A 12,329-nucleotide genomic window follows, 5' to 3' on the forward strand; every position below is an offset into this window, starting at 1 on the left:
GGCCAAAATCTGCCAATTTCGTAAGTAGTAATTCGTGGTCGAGGGTATCAAAAGCCTTAGATAGGTCCAGAAATGCCAGGCCTGTAAGTTTTCCTTTGTCGATGTTGTGCAGAATAGTGTTTGTAATATCGATTAGGCTGGTAGCAGTAGAATGTAGTGGACGGAAACCGATTGATAAGAAGATAGGAGCTTGTGCTTTAGTAAGAAATTATACACCATTTCGTGAACTGCCTTTTCTAGAATCTTCGCAAAGACTGGCAGAACTGAGGTTGGGCGATAATTGGAGGTATCAGATTTTGAACCAGACTTGAACACTGGAGTTACGACGGCATGTTTCCAGCTTGCGGGAATAGACCCCTCATTTATCGATCTATTCATAAGTATTGCCAGGGGTGTGGCAAGTGCGTCGGCACCGTCCTTGAGAAGTCGTGCTGGGATATTTTGTTATCCAGTAGATTTGCTGCTTTTGAATTTCTTAAGTTCTTTAGCTGCAAAGGAATCACTAACTTGAGAAAGCTTGACCAAGCCCATGGTCACGTGACCAATAAAAGAAAACTCTAAGTTTGTCTACGTGCTACACAATTTGGGTGTTTAATATATAAGTATATATAATATAAGTAGGCATTTATATTATAGCGCCTTTGTCCAATGTCCAAAAGCGCTTTACAACAATATAAATAAATATTAAAAAAACAATAAAAGCTAAGAAATACTATCAATAATAACTATACTTGAACAAATAAGTCTTAAGCTTAGATTTAAACACATTCACATTAGGGCTTAACTTTATAGTGGCAAATTATTCCATAATTTAGGAGCTACAACGGAAAAAGCTCTACCACCATAACTCTTACGATGGTACCGAGGAACGCTTAAAAGATAATTATCAGATGATCGAAGCCTGCGCACAGGAATGTAACGCTCAAGCATATCACATAAATATAGGGGGGCTAAACCGTTGAGAGCTTTATAAGTTCGGAGCAATATCTCGTAAAGTATACGCTGCTCAACTGATAGCCAATGAAGCTGACATAACACTGACGTAACTGGGTCGTATTTACGACCACCAACAACCAACCGAGAAGCACAATTTTGAACCATCTGCAACCTCTTAATTAGGTAGCAGAGAAGACCAATCAGTAGCGAATTACAGTGATCCAACTTACAAGTAACAAACGCGTGAATTAGAGTCTTAATATTCACTTGCGACAAATATCGCTTAATTCTAGCAATATTCCTAATGCGAAAAAAAGCGGATTTACAAATAGCAGTGACGTGAGACTCAAGTGTCATGTTTTCATCAAAGACGGTTCCCAAATTTCTCGCGGATGAAGTAGGTACTACATGCTCATCGCCAACAAGTGAAAGATTAAGCTGTGGGTGAGGGTGGTGTCGCGCTCCAATGACTAGCACCTCCGTTTTACTATTATTAAGCTTAAGCTTATTACACAGCATCCACTTATTTATATCACTAATGCAGGCCTCAATGCAGGAAACAGCAGAAAGTTTGTCAACCGTCGAAGATGACTCAAATGAAAGATAAATTTGCATGTCGTCTGCATAGAAGTGAACACACATCCCGTGAAATCTAACTATGTCCCCCAACGGTGACGTATACAGTAAATACAAAATAGGTCCTAAGACTGAGCCTTGAGGTACACCACAAAAAAGATCTCGACTAGTGGACTTTCCCTCTCGAACCATCACAAACTGCTTTCTATTAGTGAGGTAAGATTTAAACCAGTGGTTTCATAATTTGTATTCGTTTTTGCATCCAGCCAAGCATGGTTCTCTCTTTATTTTGAAAAATGTTCTTTTTAGAGAAATAAACGATACTGAAATACCCAAAAAATTTTCAAAAAAGATGATTTGAAAAAATCAATGCTTACCTTCGTTCTGTATTTGGAGGAAATTTAGGTTTTTTTCTCAAACCGGAAGTCAGTTTGTTTACGCATGCGCAGTTGATCTGAGAACGAGCATGAGGAAAAACCTTCGATGAAAACAACATTTCGTGCGGTGATTTTTGCTTGTGAATGGGTTTTCTGGTCAGCTCACTTTATGATGACGTCAGTCACCGGAAGTAACATTTCACTTCCCTAGCAACGCACGATTATTTTTCCTCTTTTAACCAATGATATTGTTTTGTGGGGTTGTCGTTGCCGCCGTCGTTTCTTCTGTAAACTCCCTCGTAAAAAGGATCCGAGAACGAAAGAGAAAAACAGTCGTGACTTTCGAGAATGTAACCAGAATTTATTATTATTAATCAGTCTGGGCAATTAAGAGAAAATAAGGGGGGAAGAGAGGGCATTCCCCATATATAAGGTAATATGTCTCAAGTAATTTTTCGATCGACTCTCACGCTGTACAGATCCCAAGAGGATTAGGCAACAGCCAGTGATATGACCGGAATGTGTTCCGCGTGGATAGTCCACGCTCAATGAACACATTCCCTCCATATGATTGGCTGTTGTCTAATCCCCTTGGGATCTGTACAGCGTAGGAGTCGATCGAAAAATAACTTGGGACACATTACTTATGGAAAAGGGCATATACGGGGGATGCCCTCTCTTCCCCCTTTATCTTCTCTTGGCCTTGGAAGCAAAAACAGTTCTACTGGTTGACGAAATGTTGAGCTTATGGTTGTCAAGATGAAGCTTCAACGTTTAACACTAAGCAAAATAAAGCGCCAGCTGTGCCGATTTAAAAGGACAAAACAAAGTGGGCAGCTAAATACAATAGGGCACTGGCAACAGCGCATGTCCCGCTGAAAATGTTTGTCGACGCTGATGACCCGTCACTGTGACCGTGCCCGTCAGCGGCTAATGCCATCTTAATCAGGTTGTATTTATCGATATCTGATATTCTGTCTTTTTTCGAGTGTCTCGAAAACGTCACGCCATTTTCAGCGACATCGGTACTGTGCATAGCGTACATAACCCAAACTTCAGTATCGGGCTGAAAATTAAATGAAAAATGATGTCAGAGAGCACGGAAAGAGATGTTTCATGTACACGCCGCTCTATGAGATAAAGAGATTTGACGTTTTCTTTTTTTATATTGCAGTTGACTCGGGGATACTCGGAAACTTTGCAGGAGTCGAACCTACGATCTTCCGCGAAATGGAGAATCGCGTAAATGCTCCATTTCGACAATTTTATAGAGCTAGCAGTGTGGCGGGACAATTGTCACATGAACCTAGTTTAATGGCCTGGCTCCCGCGAGGCTCCTATAGCTTAGTGGTAGAGCTCGAACATCCGAACTAGGAATCGGAAGGACGGTCGTAGGAACGTCTCTTGCAACGAGGAGCATTCGGCTTTTTTCGAGTATCCCCAAGTCAACACCAAAAAACAAATATCTTGATGTTAGTGAGGTTTACAATTGATTTAAGCAGAACGTAGAAGTACTTTCCCAAAGGGCGCGAAAATGACCGTATTCCTATAAGAGAACGTTCTCGTATAGGTAAAGAAGGAAATGTGCTCACGCATTTAACGTCACAGGAATAAAACCTCTGAACATAAGAGCGTCTCACCGGCCCGGGTTGCTCAAAGCAAGTAAGTATAGCGTTAACCAGTGATAAACACCATGGAAACCTATAGGTTTTAATACCTTTTAACCAACGGTTAGCAGTAACCAGGCTTCCAACAACCGATGGTTAATTATATAAATTTGATATCTGATTTAGATTTCATAAAACAAATTATTATATAGATATTGGTGAAATACCAGGATTTCTTCTTTTACTAAAAAATCATATCTTCACCGCGCGCAGTGAACATATCATTTTTATCTTTCACAAGTGAGGAGATAGGTGTCGTCATGGTAACGAACACGATTAGCCAATAAAACACGAGCTTCGTCTTCATTGTAAGATATTTTTGTGCTTCAGTATAATTCTTCTCTATTACATTAACATTTTTATTGCAAAATTTTACGTTATCATGATTTATTTTCATAACTTTCATATCTTGTTTCATGTTACACAACATGCGTGTTTTAGCGGTTGGTGACCACTTTTTCATCATTTCGAAAATGAATAAAACAAGTTGTTGAAAATCTGGACATTTCATCAATATCTATATAATAAACAGAACATTACATGCCCGCTTGAGGATACGAATTTTATCTTCTCTTACTGAAAGTATCTCTCACGAGTGAGCGAAGCGAACGAGTCAGAGATACTTTCAGCAAGAGAAGATAAAATTCGTATCCCCAAGCGGCCATGTAATATCCTCTATTTAAACACAAAATATATTACGTTTGTTTTATTATATTATTGTTAATGTTCTAGTTAAATAAGTCAGTTTAAGTACAAACGATCTACATCCGATCCAAACAAGAGGGAACGCACTCACGAGTATCGAGTATCGCTCGAGTATCGCTCACGTTCCACAGATTTATCTCAAGTTCAAGTTGATCAAATTAGTACCAGTGTTAGTTTATCTAATGTGACGTATCTGATTAAAACATTGGATTAGAACATGGGCTTAATCGCGCGGCGGCCATATTGGCCATAGATTTCGTACCCTGAGCATCGAGTAGAAATATTTGGGAACGAGGTTCGTCGGGGCAAAACAAAGTGATACGGTTGTGGTGTTTATTTATTCAACTTTTTTAACGATTTTTCACTCGTGGTCATTCGTGTGTAGTTTTAGAAACGATCCTCGCGCTTGTTGGATATGAGATGATTAGAGCTAACTCGGCGCCTAATTGGCTATCTATCATCTTATATTTGAAATTGGCGCTTGAACCGCAAAAGTAAAAAGTAAAGAGAGGTTGGCCAAGTCATCCCCAACAAAGCAACCTCGTTCCGAGGGAAAAACTCTGGGAACGAGGTTGCCAACAACAACATCGCGCACACTTTCTAACGCTCCGTTATTTCTCCAAATCTCCGGATAAGTATTCCGCGACAAGAGTCCAGTTTTTGTTCCAGATTTAGCAGTAAAGCAAAAGGGAAAAATTTGCTATTGGTTTGACTGATTTATCGTTAAAATAATCCTCCCCAAGCAAAGAAAAAAATTGATCCCATCAGCATTAACAGTGAACGTATCTCTTGATCTAGTCTTACCGTAAACTGAACATCCTCCATCATGTCAGTAGTATTTGCTGGCCTCGTAAAGTTCACCATCGTATATTCGCCCATTTGGCTGGCAGATTGAATGGTCAGGTTTTGCTGTGAATCTTTGCTTGGCTGTACCTTAGCTGTACTCCAGTAGTCCTGTCCAAAAGACAAGGAAAAACATTCAGCAACAAAAAAAGGGGAGAGAAAATGCAAAGTTAACTGTGTAAGCGTTTGTAATGAACCGAAAACACGACAACAGGCTGCCCGAAGCCGAAGGCAACACGAAGGCTGCTTTTTCATAGTTTCTATTGTTTTTTTAGTGTTTTTTTTTTTTTTTTTGGGCGGAAGGGATGGGCGCTAATCCCATCCCGTTGCGTGCACGACTTCTCCTCAGTAATGCCTGTTCTTATTTTTCCAACCTCAATGAGTGATCGGCATGAACTTTGGAGAACGCGTGATGGCATTCAAGTGCAATGCAACAGGGAGTTTAAAGTGGTGCTATGATTTATCACTTCTTTGTTTTCTTCAGACTTTGCAAGTGTGTTTGCTTAACACCTGACTGGCTAGATTTTGAGCTTTGATTTTTAACCAAAGGCTGTTAACTTAGAGTGTAACTTTTGGATTTCACGTTCCACCATTACAAAATTAAACAAAATTACCTAAAATAGCGTGACCTAGCCCCTTTAATCAAGCTCTCACAGTATTTTAAAGTTAGTAATGGCGGGCAATTAAATAGGAAAATTCCAGCGAAAATAAACAGGTGTCTTTTTCAAATCAAGGCTTAAAACTTGGGTCACTTACTGTTTAGTTAACATCGTTTCGAAATTCAAAGAAAAAGAATAATTGATCTTTTTGGTCAGAGTATCACTTTAAAGAAACGACGACGGCCACGGCCACGGCGACGCCACAAAACAATTTTCTTGATTAAAAGAGGAAAAATAGTCGTGATGCACGTGCGGCACGCATTTTAGCACGTATATCTGCCTCACGCTACATAACAACGACGTGAAAATACCAAGAGGTTTGAACGACAACGTCAGAGTACAAATACAAACCGTTCATAATGCAGAATGCATAATTATTTATTCTGAATACATAATGAAGTAGGGACCAGTGCGGAAATCATTCCGAAAATCATATTGCCTAGGTTAGAAATCGATTTTTCAGGTACAAATCAGAAACAGGGGCGACGATTTGTCGGACACAAATCAGAAACAGAGGTGACAGACTCGGCCCACAAATTGCTAGACCGCAACCTCGAAAAGCTAAAGCACAATCTCAGTATCAACATTTTCAAACAATCTTTGATCATATTTACCACAGTTATTCACAGAAGCGCGTGGATCAAAAAGATGACGACAAAAGATGTGTTGCTTTCTAGTTAATGTTCCTGTTCCTGTTTTATTATCATATTTTCAACGCATTTTCCATAATTATGTAAATTACCTTTCAATTGATAGCATATCAAATAAACGTTGATGGAATTTGAAAATATATGGACGTTTGTTGTTGCCCATCCTTTCCTTGCATCTTTCACTTTCATTTACCTACCTAGACTACCTACTGAACTACACGTAGGATAATATGTCACGGACTAGCCTCCCGCGAAGACACTCTTAGGGATTCGTCACGCGTTCCTCTCCCACGAACGTAAAGAGCCATCTGGAAATCACGTGCGGGTTACTTAGGAACCAATCAGCGCTGTGCAGATCTCTCCTGGGAGCGTCAATGCGTAAACTTCTTCTTTGGATGAATCATGAAAGGGACGAAGCCTTTTCATAATATTCCTCAGAAACATTAATTTTGTTTCCTCGGTGGGTTATGCATTTGCACTCTCACGAGTCAAAATGCGAGTGCTTAGCAAGAGTATGGTCTCGTTTCATCTACTAGTAAAATTGAAAGCGCCGTGGAAATATATAAATACGAATGCAAATATTTAAGTATTGCGAGTGTATTTGAACTGTTGAACTGTGTAGTTGATTTGAACTGCACGCAACGAACGCAACTAGGACAGTAGCGAAAAGAAAGCTTGAAAATATCCACCGTACTCATTCTGTGAAGAGCCGCAAAACATCTAAGCCAAAGCATGAAATTTATATGCTCCAGTTTCTCTTTGATAAGAATTGCGATCACACGAAGCCCATTTTCTGGCAGTGACCGTACTCAAAATTTCTCAGGGTCTAAAGTGCACTTCCAGAATCTGGGCCGAACGTCCGTTGTGATTGGTCAGCGTAAATTTCGGCTCGTTTCAGCACAGGCAGACCACTCTATGTGTTGTTTGTATGAAACGAAGAGAATATATGAGGGTTATGAATAAAGCTCTGAAAATTACACATCTAAATCACATCTCGGTCTGAATATCCCAACAAAGTTAAGTGAAACCTTAATCGACTCATGTATGGTGTTTTTTCGCCTTCTTGGGCCGTCTAAAGCGTCTTATAGCGAAATTACGCTTGACGAATCCCCCTAAGAATGTCTGCGTGGGATGCTAATGATATCCTTAAACTTTTATATGTACAAAAACTAGACAAAACAAGACGAAATGAAAAGAGAAAAGAATGCAGATTGCATATTGTGGATGACGAGAGCAGTGTTACAAAGGACAAAACAAAAAAAAGGGAAAAACAAACGAGGCCTCATCAGAAATAAAAGAGATCTGCGAAACAAATGGATCATTTGCGCGAACAAAAAATTGAGAATTTGTGGTTACACAACATTCTTGCGTTAGAGGGCCGACTCACTCATTCTAATATTTGGTATTTTGTAACATGTGGAAGGCGTGTACAGAAATAACTAGTCAATTGTTAAACTATAAAAATAATCCGTGTTCTCATTCTGTATCGCGTCAGTTTGTCGCGTCCTGGGTTGTTTCTCGGATGCATGCGGTAGTCTGAAGTGTCAGCCGTCTCCTCGCCCAAACCCGCCAAAGGGGCGAGTAGGCGAGGAGACGGCTGACACTTCAGACTAATGCATGTGGAAGTGATTGTCATTATTGCGTGATCTCTTCGGTGACTCTGAACAAAACAAAATTAAACAAAAGATCTCTGTTTTGCTTTTTTTCCTCGTCAACCAGCATTTTTATATTTCACCGTACATTTGATACATACATTCAATTGATTAATTTCGAATTTATTAATCGGTGAATGGCAAGGAGATGGCAAGTTGCATCTATTACCAGTTGTATCGATTAGCAAAGGATCGATTCTTCATCGTAGGTCCACTTTTATTTTCGATTCGCTCGCTTTCCGATACCTCGCACACGAGACAATTGATGACAATGTTTGAACGGGAAATATCCCCCGCAAAATTCGAATAAAACGAACGAAGTTAGGAAAGACTTGGTGCGATAAAAAGTGACTGTAAAATTTAATTTAGCGAGTGGCTTAGCAACTCATTGAGTTGAAAGCCCAGTGAACTCTTGCTGCATTGAAGCAGTTTATCGAACGTGCAGTATCAGAGTCAGGGTATCATGATCAGGGTTTTAGGTAATTTGCGCAAAACGTATACCAGGTGATTTATCGCATTTTCAGCGAACACCAAACAGAAAACTGTCATTAACTGTCAAAGTGACAGTACATCTCTAAACCCCGATGATCTTGGCTTATAATTACAATCAAGCTTTCCAAACGAACAATTTTCGGCGATTTCCCTCTATTTATAATTAAGGGGTGCTTAAACTCGATGTATCAGAAAAAACTGGGGAACAAATCTATCGCGGAAACCCTCCGCTTTTTGAATCGCTCTTACGCCTTTTTAAGGAACTAAGACACTAGACAATAAACGCGCGAGAGATTTGGCAGTTACATGGTGACAGAAACGAAAGATGATGAAAAAAAAGAGCCTTAAATTACTAGCTAAACACTAAACTTACAAAAAGATATGGGGTGTTGCTGTTATTGTATCCACCAACGGCAATATCGTAATCTTTCATGCCTGCACCAGTACCCGTGGTGCTGAAACCCACTCCGCACCAACCGGTGTTTTTGCACTTCATTGCGAAGTACAGCATTTCAGTGTCGTTATTGTAGGCCCATTGCAACTCGAAAGAAGTCCCATCGGAAGACTTGAGACTCGCGTAGTGCATCATCCCGTCGTGCATATCCGCGCTGACAGCACAGCAGAACACAACCAGTGCCAAGACAAAGGTGATTTGATGAGTGACTTTCATGATTGACGCTCTTCTACTTGTTGGGAAAATGGTACAAGCTTTGTCAATATCAGAGCTCTTCCCTGAGTATTCCAAAGAAACTGTGTTGCTCAGAGAGCGTCGACTGACTGTTTATAAACTGATCTTTGGCATCCCTTGCATTTTAAAACAACCGATGACGATACCACCTGCCTAGATTAAGTATAGCAGTTTCTTTATTGGCTGCGAAAGCAGTGGAGTCGATGCAGATTTTAATGACAAAAGGAAGGTCTGCAACCTAATGTCTTAATAACCAGCGGGAATATTTGCCTTTGAACATCACAACAACCCGCCAATGTCAATCCAATGTCGTGCATAGCATTAAATAAAGCTCATTAAGACCAACAATTTTCACATCATTTCTACTTGCCTTAAATTACGTGGCATAGTTCTTTTGGAAAAAAATATTTGGCATGATTTGCGTTTAAGGCAGCGTTTACAGGCTTAAGCACTTTGGTGCAACAGTAAGGTGCATTAGATAACCCGAATGGCAAGACATTGAAAACACATTGAAAACTCTCCTTGGTAATACCAATGAAAACCCAAATAGCGCCGATGAATTGGAAAGATATCAATTTTTTTTTTTTTTTTTTTAATTAAATTGAAAGCACAAACACCCCTCCCTTCACAAAACACACTCACACCCACAAACACGGAATATGTTTACATAATAAAGAAAAAAAAATAAAAATAAATAAAATAAAATAAAAAATAATTAACAATAATTTAGACAAACATATACTGGCAAAAACTAGCGATAAAAGCGTCCGACGTTTCGGCGACATCTTGGCGCCATTGTCAAGGGAAACTAAATTAAATATGCGATCTCAAGAGAAACTAAGAGTCCAGAGTCATTAAAATCAGACTCAATTCGGGCTAAGGTCTTTGTTTAACTCATGCAAATTTAATGACTCTGGACTCTTAGTTTCTCTTGAGATCGCATATTTAATTTAGTTTCCCTTGACAATGGCGCCAAGATGTCGCCGAAACGTCGGACGCTTTTATCGCTAGTTTTTGCCAGTATATGTTTGAATAAAAAATAAAAAAATAAAAATAAAAATGAATAAAAATAAATTAAAAAAAAAAGAGGAGGAGGTGCTCTTGTTTTGAGAGGAGCGACCAATTTATTATACTCTACAAGATCGGAATTGTCTGTACAGTTGGAGAACAAGGTGCTGGATTCTGTATTTATTTATTTATTTTTGAAGCAATAGCGGTTCCCAATTCTTTCGCATTGTTGTATCTTCCTTCTCTACTTTATGAATATATTGTAGATGCCGTTAGTATTCTTCAAAAATTGGCTTTTGTTCTTTAAATTTACACAGCCAGATGAAATGTTTGCTTGTCAAAAAACAAAAATTAATTTGCAAATTGTATTTAGAGGTATCTGGCCTCAGTCCCAAGCAAGTATCTACCTGAAAAGCATATTCTTTACTAACAACTTTACAGGCCTGCATCCATGAAAAAACATGATTCCAAAAACAACGGCTTTTGCTACATTCCCAAAATAAATGAAAGAGGCTTTCTCTACCATATTGACAGAAGGTGCATTTCTCATTATCTATACGTCCTATTTTCTTAAGAAAACTATTTGTTGAAAGTCGTCGATGTAGGAATTTAAAATTAAAAACTATGAGTTTTGAACTCTTGGTACATGTAAAGGCCAAGACATAGGCTGCTTTCCAGTTGACTTTGTGACCGGGTTCCAGATTAATTTCTTTGTGCCATTTTTCTTGACTTAGAGTTGGTAGCTCACTTTTTATTGATACTAACTTCTTGTAAATCAATCTAGAGGGTTTTGAGTTTTTTAGAAATTTTGAAAGGAAGCTCTCATATCTAGCATTAGTCCTTTCACTTTGCCTACTGAGAGAATTAGTTGCCGAAATTATTCCGTAATAACTTAAGGGAGGAACTTGAAGGTTATGAAGGTTATGAAGGATGTGCTTAACTTCGGTTATACCTCTAAGGGACCAGTCTTTGAAAAAAACTGGTCTATTTCCAATTTTTATATGTGAGTTATACCATAGAGGTGAAGATAAAAACTGTGCTTCGGTTGTCAAGTTTTCGGTGAAGGAAGCTTCACACCAAATTTCAAGAATTTCTTTGATGAAAGGGTCTGAGACCTCAATGAAACAGCACGCGTCCTTCCTAGAAAGGTTTCCTAAAAATATCGTCTTTCCTCCATGTGACTGAAGTTCTAAATCAAAAAAAGACTTCCAGCTACTAACTACTATTTTCAGGATCAAGATATTTTTTAATCCAAGATGATTTAAGAGATTTATTAAAAGACTCTATATCAATCATTTTAAGTCGTCCTTCAGAAAAATCGTTTATCATAACATTTCTTTTTATTTTATCCCCTTTTCCGTCCCACAAAAATTTATAAAAGAGCACGTTTATCTCTTTAATTGCTTTATGGTCTGTTTGAAGTGGCGCAAGTATATACACCAATTGTGATACCGCAAGACTTTTAATGACTGTAATTTTCCCAAGCAGACTAAGTCTACGAAATTTCCAACAACTTAACATCGCTTTCACTTTTTCCACTTTATCTATGTAATTATGAGAAACTGTTATATTTGAATCCGACGACTTGAAAACCAAAAACCAAGAGCTTTAACTTTTCCTTTAGGCCATTTAAAATTATTTTCAGGACAGAGTTTAAGAGCACTGTTTACCTTTGAACCGATCCATAGAGCTTCTGTTTTATCACAGTTGAGTCGGAGACCAGATACCTCTCCAAAAAGATCTAATAGTCTTAAAGATTCTTCAAGGGATTCTATAGAACCGTCCAAGATTAGCGTGGTATCAAACGTTAGCAAACGTTACATGAAAACATTCATGTTGAACAAAAAAGAAAAAGAAAAGAAAATATGTATATTCATGTATTAAAAGGTTTCGCGTGAATGGAATTCGCTTGCGTATTCAGTTTCGATCTTTTGTTTTTCATCAAGAGCATTTCAAATATCAAAGAATCGAGTTTGCCACAGCATTTCTTGAGGACTTTAAAGTTCTTAATTAAATTGTCAGGTGTTAAGGCATGCTCGACCCTGAAATATTTACCTATCACGGAATGTTTATGTT

At 38.6% G+C, this 12,329-nt stretch overlaps 1 protein-coding gene across 1 annotated transcript; it reads right to left on the reverse strand.

Annotated features, from left to right (window-relative positions):
- Window positions 1–2,229: 2,229 nt before the first annotated feature.
- On the reverse strand, window positions 2,230–9,361 carry LOC138043842 (DBH-like monooxygenase protein 1). Its single transcript, XM_068890326.1, has 3 exons — window positions 8,931–9,361; window positions 5,066–5,215; window positions 2,230–2,955 (listed from the first exon to the last, which is right to left on the reverse strand). The coding sequence occupies exons 1-3, from the start codon at window positions 9,225–9,227 to the stop codon at window positions 2,701–2,703; spliced, it is 702 nt and encodes a 233-aa protein (XP_068746427.1). The 5' UTR covers window positions 9,228–9,361; the 3' UTR covers window positions 2,230–2,700.
- Between the last annotated feature and the right edge of the window lie 2,968 nt (window positions 9,362–12,329).

Source organism: Montipora capricornis, chromosome 3, assembly GCF_036669925.1.
Source record: "Montipora capricornis isolate CH-2021 chromosome 3, ASM3666992v2, whole genome shotgun sequence".
NCBI classification, from domain to species: domain Eukaryota; kingdom Metazoa; phylum Cnidaria; class Anthozoa; order Scleractinia; family Acroporidae; genus Montipora; species Montipora capricornis.

What these genes read in the sequence shown, in the direction of transcription:
- LOC138043842 (XM_068890326.1), bottom strand. Translation starts at nt 9,227, where the DNA reads ATGAAAGTCACTCATCAAATCACCTTTGTCTTGGCACTGGTTGTGTTC. An exon ending in GCAACACCCCATATCTTTTT is followed by an intron (nt 5,216 to 8,930) that starts GTAAGTTTAGTG and finishes TCTTTTGGACAG; the next exon opens with GACTACTGGAGTACAGCTAA. An exon ending in TGGAGGATGTTCAGTTTACG is followed by an intron (nt 2,956 to 5,065) that starts GTAAGACTAGAT and finishes TTTAATTTTCAG; the next exon opens with CCCGATACTGAAGTTTGGGT.